This window comes from Quercus suber, unplaced genomic scaffold (assembly GCF_002906115.3).
Source record: "Quercus suber isolate HL8 unplaced genomic scaffold, Cork oak 2.0 scaffold_380, whole genome shotgun sequence".
Lineage (NCBI taxonomy): Eukaryota > Viridiplantae > Streptophyta > Magnoliopsida > Fagales > Fagaceae > Quercus > Quercus suber.
Genome location: NW_027069832.1, coordinates 158367 through 168520, shown reverse-complemented (window position 1 = coordinate 168520; position 10154 = coordinate 158367). Strand labels below are relative to the sequence as shown.

General features: G+C 33.4%; 1 protein-coding gene across 1 annotated transcript; it reads right to left on the bottom strand.

The window, feature by feature from the left end:
- Positions 1 to 114: 114 nt before the first annotated feature.
- LOC111988129 (uncharacterized) lies at positions 115 to 7348 on the bottom strand. Its single transcript, XM_024019895.2, has 16 exons — positions 7190 to 7348; positions 6904 to 7084; positions 6733 to 6784; positions 6605 to 6644; positions 5804 to 5857; positions 5388 to 5500; positions 5218 to 5283; positions 4990 to 5132; positions 4657 to 4699; positions 4460 to 4521; positions 4033 to 4137; positions 3176 to 3251; positions 2371 to 2483; positions 829 to 888; positions 618 to 736; positions 115 to 314 (listed from the first exon to the last, which is right to left on the bottom strand). The coding sequence occupies exons 1-15, from the start codon at positions 7275 to 7277 to the stop codon at positions 631 to 633; spliced, it is 1302 nt and encodes a 433-aa protein (XP_023875663.2). The 5' UTR covers positions 7278 to 7348; the 3' UTR covers positions 115 to 314; positions 618 to 630.
- Between the last annotated feature and the right edge of the window lie 2806 nt (positions 7349 to 10154).

The following is a 10154-nucleotide window of genomic DNA, read 5'->3' as shown; positions in this document are numbered from 1 at the left end:
GGATGGAGGGGAGGGCAGGGAGGAGGTGAGGGAAAGATCTCCAATATCTTGTTAACCTTTAATGGCAAGAATTCAGAGTATGGAATGTTTATTTGCAGTCACTTAAACCGCCAAAAAAAAAAAAAAAAAACCTAAAGGTACATCTGCAAAAACCTATACTACAGATAGTCATTGAGGTGGTGCTGCCAGCCTGAGATTCCAATCCATATGACAGATGTAAACTGACAGAGACACAGTCCACATTACAGAAACCCGCCAGCATAAATAAGGAATGCTTCTCTCATTAAATCATACCACTATAATTGCAGAAACACCTGTTATAGAGTACCAACAACTTTTAGATTCATTAGACAGCATGGCTTTCTACCAAATGTAGACAACTTGACATCAAGTTGCAAACTTTCTTCTATTGCTATCATACTCAAACAGCCAAAAGTAAGTATTACAGGGAGGATATGAGAGTTATGAGCAATTGAAGTGTCATTTGCCTTCATGACCCCATCAAAAAATGAAGTCACTAAGCTGAACACTTTCTTATATTGCTATTGTACTCAACAGCCAAGACTAAGAATTGCTGGGAGAATATGAGAGATATGAGCAATTGAAGTGTTACTTGCCTTCATGATCCCATCAAAAAATGAAGTCACTAAGCTGAACACGATTGTCTTTCTGGGCATTCCTACTGATAATATATGCGCTGTCTTCCACGCCTGCACTCAAACAATTCATCCTGTGCCTGTACAATTGATAGACCTTGAGCAGAGAGACTCACCCAATTCATAGTAGAGAAAGAAAAAAAATATATATATTTGTTTCCATGGCACTAACCAAGCAAAGTGATCTTCACAGCAAACAGAACCCCAGATGATAGAAAGTCCAGTTCCTTTCCTGCACTCAACAAACACAGCTACATTCAACCTCCTAGATAAATCAAAGGGTGTAACCCATGGTACATTGCAACTTTGTTTGAAAGAGATGAAGGAAAAGTGTTAACTAATATTTTAAAAACAGAACTGTTAAAAAATAAGAAAAATGAAAAGTTCAAGGTTTTGAGGTCAAACAGGGATTGGAACAGAGGTCCAACCATGATGATGTCATAATTAATTAATATAAAAATAAAAAATTCAAAATTCAAAATTAGTAATAGACTAGAAAAATATTTTTATTGTTTTAAGATATATAGATATATTATATTGTGTAATTATTTTAAGACTCTTTTTTTTTAATAAGTAATAGAAATTTTATTGATAATTCTTTTAAGACATAAATATCTACTGTAAATACTAAAAGGTTAAATTAATGGTAAATTTTCAAGGAAAAGAAAACTAGACAACCCATCAAGTAACGAGGAGGTGTGCAATGAAATTGAAAATAAAATCATTCAGGTTAAAACTATCTACCCTTTAGGTCAACTAGCACTTTTTGGTATTTCCAATGAAGACATCCAAGGTTTGAATCCCCCTTCCCCACTTAAGATGTAAAAATATATATATATATATATATAAGGTTATTTGGCATTAATGTTTAGGTGGTTGATAGGTAGATGGGTCCAACATGAAGCCCATTCATGCAATGGAGATAAGATTAACTTAAATATTTGGACAACCAAAGAGAAGAGACTTGATTCTCTATAAGGAACACGACCAAGAAGGACTTCCGCCTTTGCCAATCTAAATATCAACCTGGCCGATGTAGATCTACAGCTGCCAAGACAATGGCAACAAGGGATGAGCTAGAAAAGATAAGGTGATGAGAATGTGGAGAGAGATCTGCAGTTGCAGAACATCAACACGCAGTGACACAGAGCAAGGCCTTGCTCAACAGTTGCCACTCAGATCTTGTGGCACTGAAATCAATGTGAAATTGGCAGCAAGATTAGCTCAAACTGTAAAACCCATGAACAGTTCAGAGAACCGGCACATCCAACTGTAGTTCTAACAGCTCGCAGTTTTTTTCGGTTTTTTGGGTTATAAAAACCAGACTGGTGGCCGGTTTGCGGTTAAGTTGGTCAGGCTGGCTGGTCTAGTCTGGTTTTTAAAATCACGATATTAAGTTATTGATGACAACTGGTACTAAAAAAGAAATTAACTTTGAAGGGGGGGGGGGGGGGGGAATGTAAAAAGACAAAGAAACCCCCCTATTATATTTATATTCTAGACCATTAAATTATTTAGACCTTTTTTTTCCTAAGTTATGTTGGTTAGACTTATGCAATGTTCCAGAGATCTAAAAATACATTTCTCCATATGCAGAATAGAAAACTTGAGTTTCACATTTACTTTCAGATATCCATAATCCTCTCCCCTAAAACAGTCAGGATATGAACAAAAAGAGGTTAAAAAAATGCTTTTGTAAATATAGATTGCATACCAAGTTGCAGAGTACATATCATAGAATTTGTCAAAGGCTTTATCCAAACAGTAGTGACAAACCATAAGATCCCTGATATCAGTCACACTGCATGTTGATTTGCAGCATTTTACCTAAAGCCAATCACATTTTAACATTATTTAGCGTCACAGGAAACAGTCACTGCAAAATAAGCACCATATATCCAGAAATTGGTAAGCACATAGAGACTTCTCCTAGGAGACACATTTTGTCGTCTTTTTTCTGTTTCTATCATAAGGCAGCTCAATTGAGAAGGGGGAAAAAATAACAACAAACAAAACACAAAACACAAAAAGCCTCTATTTTATAAGGCAACCAAAAGATTCTGTCCACATTTTTTATTTTACTTTGTATATTATACACTAATTCGATCAGACTTTTGAAGCATACGAGAAAAAATATTGACAAGAAAGCTTCCAAGAGGAAGGAAAATAAAATGCAGATAACACAGAAAAAGTGTGAAATAAATATGCAGACAGAAAAACTGAATGACTTCTTTATACAGATTTGGTCACATAAAGCAGGTTCCTGGTCAAGATGAGTTTGCAGAAATATAAGGTTTGGTATTCATATTGTTATTCCAAACTAGCAAAATGCACAAATCTTATTATAGTTTTTTTTTTTTTTTTACTATAATAATTGAATAAACATTTATAAAGACACTATTAACATGTCAACTTTCAACCAGAACCTCTCAACTCAACTATTATACATATTTAAAGTGAAACAGCAGCCTTTTCTTCTCCAGATGTGAACTACACTGTGAAGCAAAGTAAATACTCACCAGACGCTTGAGTTTGTGAGAATAATAATGTTGATGGGATGGATGCATCCTGATATGCTCCTTCAAATGGCCTGCACTATAAATTAGAAAATACATTCTACCTCAGAGCTCGGATGTCAAATGAGTAAACACCATCAAGAAATATCATAACATGAAGAAGGGGACCAAAAAGGCATTCAGACCACCCCCCCCCCCCCCTTCTCCCTCCCCTTTCTTTTTTTTCCTTCCCCCTGGTTTTCTTAGTATTTGTCAACACTCTTTCAATAATATCTCCTCTCTAGCAAGTGCACCAAAACTCAATATTGCATTAAATTTATGTCCCATTATTCTCCACCTTACATTATAACACAAACAAACAGCATGGAGACAACCCCTCCTCTTACTTGATATAACACACAATGTAATTACCTTCCCCAACCATTAACATTAAAACCCTAATCCTATCCAGTAGAAGCAATCTTAGAGACATCACAATATAAAGTGAGACATTTGACATATTATCCACACAAGAGCAGCATAAGTTGTTTCAAATGCAAAATAAAGCATCCACAGAAAGTCAATAGGCACAACTACGAAAAATTCAATTCAATTCAATAAAAATTTTGAACCCTAGGCTTGGTTGTAATAAATTTTCACATGAAAACAGGAAACTGCCTTTATTTATCATTATTAGAAAGCAGCTTCCAATACTGATCCACACTAGGTCCAGAAAGCTGAAGAAACTAGATGAGTAAGCACATATATAATAGCTAATGACCAAAAAAATGCAGAAATGATTTGAGAACAACACAAACTTGTTGTATTTGGTAAACAATTTTAAAGCAGCCAAGCAATATAATACAAATTCTACTGCTTACTTGTCGCAAAGGATATTACTACAGTCAAGGCATGTAGCCAAAGTTAATGAGCTGCGGCATGCATTGCAATTTGCAGCTGACAAGTTTTTTCCCATCTGGTGGCATCTGCAGATACAAAAATAATCCAAAATGAATGTTAAAATTATTTAATAATCCATATTTGCATGTTATGTGATCTCAAACACAAAGATGAGAAATATATGTCAATAAGATTCTTTATAATATATGCCAAGAAGGGTTGTGAACAGTAGCACAAGTTTCTTATAGCTCAACTCCCAAACCTTAATCCCAACTAATTGAGGCCTGCTCCATAAATCCTTTTATGTACTTAGCCCTATGACTAGGGTCATCTCCCCATTTATCTATCCCATTCATGAATTACAGTAGTGATAAAATGATACAAGATGAGGAAAGAGTATTTTCGAACCTTCTGTACAGTCCAAGAAGATCTCTGGATATTGAACCTGACTTATTTTGCCCCTCTGCAACCTAGACATAAAAGATAACTTTAAAATTTTAAAATAATGTCAAACTCACAAAATAGGTAAGTCATATCACCAAAACATGCAGGTCTTTTATAGAAGTGGTTAAAGAATTATAACAAACTTAGTTATAAGTCATTACCAAACAGTCTTCAGCAAGGTGTCCAGGCCTCCGACATTTCCAACTACAATAAAAAATTCACAATCACAAGTAAATATAGGCCCAAACCGAAGTGTCAGAAGTATATCTCTGCAGTTACTCAAGCAGGAAGCAATGATTCCTCCCTTCGCAGTATCTCATTTAGAGTGTTGACATTGTACACTAGAGTGATATAATTAAATAGCAGAAAGAAGTTACTAATGCTCACCAATTGTAATTTACCCTAGAATGGGTTCAGCAGTAATGCAATTATTTGGCCTGAGTAACACATTTATATATATGATCCATGATCAAAATGTTAAGCAAGAAATGTACCATTCATAAGTACAAAGACTAGATCTCTTTTTGGACCAGCGATGGCGGTTATAATCCCAAGTGTCCTCACCAAACTCAGGCAACGGTAAGGCACCTTTAACTCCAGATGTGGAGACATCTGAAATTCGGTCACTTGAGGACCCCTGAAAATTTTTAAATGGAAAGATTAAGAATTCAGGAAGCAGTATATTCTAAGATATCAAAATAAATTTGTAAACAGATCAACACCTTGTCAAGTTTAAGAATTTGCAAAAGCTCAGCTTTGCATTCCATGCTGCAAATATCATCGTCGGTCTATCAGCACAGAGACACAATGTTCAAAAGGTGAGTGGGCAGGGAGAAAGCAGAGTAGGTGAGCGGAAGTTTGAAAAAGAAAACATGCAGCTCACATATCTCACCTCATTGCATATATATTCTCCATATCTCCCACATACTACACAAACAGGCTCTCCTGGATCGGGAAAACGCTGCTCACTTCTGTTCTTGATGCGATCGAATTCATTTATGGAACCTAAAAGAAGCATATAAAGAAAACTAACATAATCAAAGACACATCCATGACTTCCCCACCTAAAAAGTTATGAAGATTGATAAATATTACTTTACAGATTAGAACCTTTCATAAAATGGAAATGTTTGTCATTTATCAACCAAGTCAGATCAACACTATAATTAGAGGAACTATATTTCACCAATAAGTAAATTACAAAGAGTAACTACTTTTAGATCTAGTAATGTTAATCATAACTAATCCTCGAATTTTAATATATGACTATAAACTGGCAGCAAAACAGATAGAGGCTCAGAAACAAACCAGAAGTTGGAGGATCTTGCTTTTCTTCACATTCTGAAGAATTACTTTCATCACCTGGAGTTAATGAACAGTGTTACAAATTAACATGAGCCTAATTCCACTGCAAAATACCGATTCAAGTACATCATAGTTATTATCCAAATCATGAAAATGTCTACGAAGGCATCCATGGCTGGTGACAAATTTTTTTTTTTTTTTCTTGAATTGGTAAGTTACACATGCACTCAGTGGATCTTAAACATACAACCTCACCCTCCACTGCATTATTATGGGAGGAGGAAGTGCCAATCAAGCTATAGCTCATTAGCGACTGGTGAAAAATTCTTATTCTACGCCAATTTTAAGCATAACTGGACTTCAATACATAACATATTATGGATGCCCATCTACTCAAACCACTTCACGTTCTCAGTCAATGTTGAGACAAGAGAGGATGAAAAGTTCATACTAGAGACCATTTCCCAAGCTTCATTACTAAATTCAGTCAAATAAGAAAGTCAGATACAAAATCATCATACGATAAGCTATATAACTAAAAATTTGATTAAGATTTCTTATAATTTGATCATAACATAAGACACGCAATTTCCACACGTATATAATGTGATCATATAAAGATTTCTCATAATGTGATCATAACATCACCTTATAACGCTGAAAAGATATCACTGCCAACTTCATTCGTTTGATAATGAAACTCTCATCCAATTTGCAACTCAATCCCAAATACTTAAAATTTCTAGAAACACTAAATATCAATAAGATATAAATGAATTAACATCGACAGTGGGGGGAACTTACTTTCATATCCTACTAAATTTGCACCCAAATTAGAAGTTTCCTGCAACCAAACAGTAATCGAAAACTCACTCATAAAGTAAAATCTAACTAAACATAAGATAAATCAAACCGCAAACAATTTGAATTACCAAAACGTCGGCAGTTAATTCCTCGTAAACGCGGACCGAACTAACTTCCTTCCTGGTCATAAAAAAATTGAAAGTTTAACATAACTGGAAACGTAACAAAATTACAAACTGGACAACGATTGCATTAATTACTGCTCAAAATGTCAAATTCAGTGAATTGAATTTTGTTACCTTCTTTTTGCAATGTAATCCTGGTGAGACATAGGTCCATCGTTCTCTTCGATTTCACGGTTCCGATCAGGCTGTGGTTTGGGATTACGGCGTCGTTTTTGGCACGGCTTTTTCTCGTCACGCTGAGGTGGTGGTGGTGGTGGTTCAGTGAGAGGAGCATTTCCAGTGGCGATGTTGTAAGCTGAAGATTTTAAAGAATTACTGAATTAACAAACAAAACAGTGTTTGGTAGCTAATTGGAATTTTCTTAGTAAAACAGCTAATAACTAGTGATTCAATATGATACCTCTAAGGTTTTGAAGTACAGAGGAGAGACTGAAGTCTTTCTTGTACGCTAAGGAAGGGTTCTTGTAGAAATTCGACCGTGTCCCCATTCTCTCTCTCTCTCTCTCTCTCTCTGATGCAAATTCACGAGCCAGAGGAATTGAGGGAAGGTCTGAACGTTTATTTTGGTAGAGATCTTGAAACGGTGCGTTCCGGGGAAAATATTAATAACGGGAGACAAGGATCGTCTGTCGTTTCGTTTTTCCCTGATTCGGTAGAGTCGTTTACAATTTTTCTTAAGGCGGCGTTTTCGTCTTAACAATAATAATGGATTAAAATCTAGTTCAATTCATCCAAATCCTTCATAAATTTTTTTCATTTTTTACCTTTTTAACTTTTACTTTTTACTACTCTTAATTTTTTTTCTTAACCTTTTTAATCAATGGTTTGAGATTTTTTTTTTTTTTTAATGATAATAGGTTGAGATTGAAAGTTGTCTTTTCATAAATAAAAGTCATCTTGAAAATATGTTTTCGAGATAGTATTTTTAGCTTGTTAAGTCAGATTATTTGTCTTCTCTTAATTTTTTTGAATCAATGGTTGAGATTGAAATGTGCTTTTTACAACTATCAATGTCAACCATTCATAGGAACTATATTGCACTCGATCTCAATCCAACAATAATAACATTTAGAAACACACAGGTTATATAAAAGTCGTCTTGAAAATATGTTTCCGAGACAGCATTTTCAATTTGTTAAGTCAAATTTTTTGCACCGCAATAAGTCATAATAGAATTTTATAAGTATAATACCTTCAAACAACAATAACATTGCGTTTGATATGAACTATTTTCATATTTTGTGTGTAGTGTTAAATAACTTTGCTTTTGATATGAACTATTTTCATATTTTGTGTAGTGTCAAATGCACCATGAACTTTGTAGTTGAACTTATACTGTTTCAATAGAGATATTTATAGTTTAAATTCTTCATGTTTTAACTCTCGAATATTAAAAAAAAAAAATGCACAAAAAAAAAAAAACCATGTGGCATAAGTCATTATTATCATAGATATCTAATATCTATAAAATAATCCAATTATCAATTTAGAGGCTTTGGTTTCTTTGAAGAAATCAATAAAGAAATTGGTTTCACATCACCCTACCATTCAACTGGAAGTTAAATTTAATGGCCCTCAACCGGTGGTATTTTTTTTTTTTTTTAGTTAGAAGAAGAAGAGAAGAAAATGGCCCTTAACCGGTTAAATAATAGAAATGCCCTCCTCACAATTAAACATACTTAAATGTTTATTCCCTCTCTCTCTCTCTTTTTTCTTCTTTTTCTTTTTTATGGACATATGGACAAAATTTAGCTACAAAATTGGTTATAATCTTAGATTACAATCTTATTTAATATATTTTTATTAGAGGTGAATTTTGACAAATCCACCATTTGATTACATCTTATTCTTATCCTTCATTCTTACAAATTTTCTAGAAAATTAAAGATCAATAACTATGTCATTAATAAATTATTTAAATTGCAAGTTTTTATAGTTTAAAATTATACATAAATTATAAGCTTATAAATCATATAGTAAATAATATTCAATTGACACAAAATTTGACATGTGTATTAAGAGCATAAAAAATATGCAATTCAACAATGAAATTTTCAAAATATGTAGTAATGTTTATTTTATTAAATAAAATTGTAACCTTAAACTACAACTAATTTTGTAACTAAACTTATCTTTTTTTTATTTAAGAAATGGTTATTCTATTCCCTTTTATTTGTTGGTTTCTTGTATGCATCCGGTGATCCGGTCTATAAGAGATAGAGAACCCAAATGTTTACTCATGGACAAAGCAATTGTCAGCATGTCCTAAGTTGGTTTTAAATTATTTTTAAAAAACAAAAATTGAAACCAAAAAAAAAAAAAATGTTAACCTTTAGGTTTGTAAAATTTAATCTAAACCATGAAATAAACTATATAGTTTAATCCTTTTATAATTTGAAATTCACATTAAAGCCATTGGTGGGCAGTACGAAAAGGAACTGCAAATTTGACTATTCTCTGACCGTGGAGCCCGCTGATGTGAGGGTATTTATGAAATTGCCACCTGTTACTTTGTTTTGGTAACTCAAAAACACCTAAAACTTGTTTTTGTTTTCGGTAATTCATTACTCGGTTTGGTGAGAACTGAATGATGGAAACAAAACCCCAAAACCCATCCAAACAAACACCTTCTCCATGGAACCCACTTATTTTAGGTGATAAGTGATAAAAACCCACAAATCTAAAAAACCCCTTGACAATATTTCTCTCAGGAATAAAATATAAAACATCCATGATGACAATGTTTTTATGAAAGAAAGAAAAAACTTCAAGGAATAAAATATAATTTATCAATTTTGAAGTGACCTCATCAAATACGCTAGCAGTACTTAAAAATAACTAAAACTTGTTTTTGTTTTCAGTAATTCATTACTCAGTTTGGTGAGAACTGAATGATGTAAGCAAAACCCCAAAACCCATCCAAACAAGCACCTTTTCCATGGAACCCACTTATTTTGGGTGATGAGTGATAAAAACCCACAAATCTAAAAAACTCTTTCTCTTAGGAATAAAATATAATTCATCCATGATGACAATGTTTTTATGAAAGAAAGAAAAAACTTCAAGGAATAAAATATAATTTATCAATTCTGAAGTGACCTCATCAAATACGCTAGCTAGTAGTGAGTGAGAATAATAGGTAAATAATCATAAATCAAATATCATAAAGGCATGCAATCAATATTTTTCTTTCCTACCTAAACATGTCTCTATACGGTGACATTTAGCAAAAATCCCTCATATTACAGTTCGTCAAAAAAAATCCCTCATATTACAATCCAAATTTTGGATCCCCATCATAATCAAAGTTGAACTAAACAAAATCTTCATGCATCAGCAGCGACTATTTAAGTTAACCAACATAC

Bases quoted from the DNA above. Each gene is read 5' to 3' on its own strand.
- LOC111988129 (XM_024019895.2), bottom strand. From the start codon at position 7,277: ATGGGGACACGGTCGAATTTCTACAAGAACCCTTCCTTAGCGTACAAG. The intron at 5,501-5,803 runs GTTTGTTTCTGA...TGCTTCTTTTAG, and splicing joins GCAAGATCCTCCAACTTCTG to GTTCCATAAATGAATTCGAT. The intron at 5,284-5,387 runs GTGAGATATGTG...CTGTGCTGATAG, and splicing joins GAGAATATATATGCAATGAG to ACCGACGATGATATTTGCAG.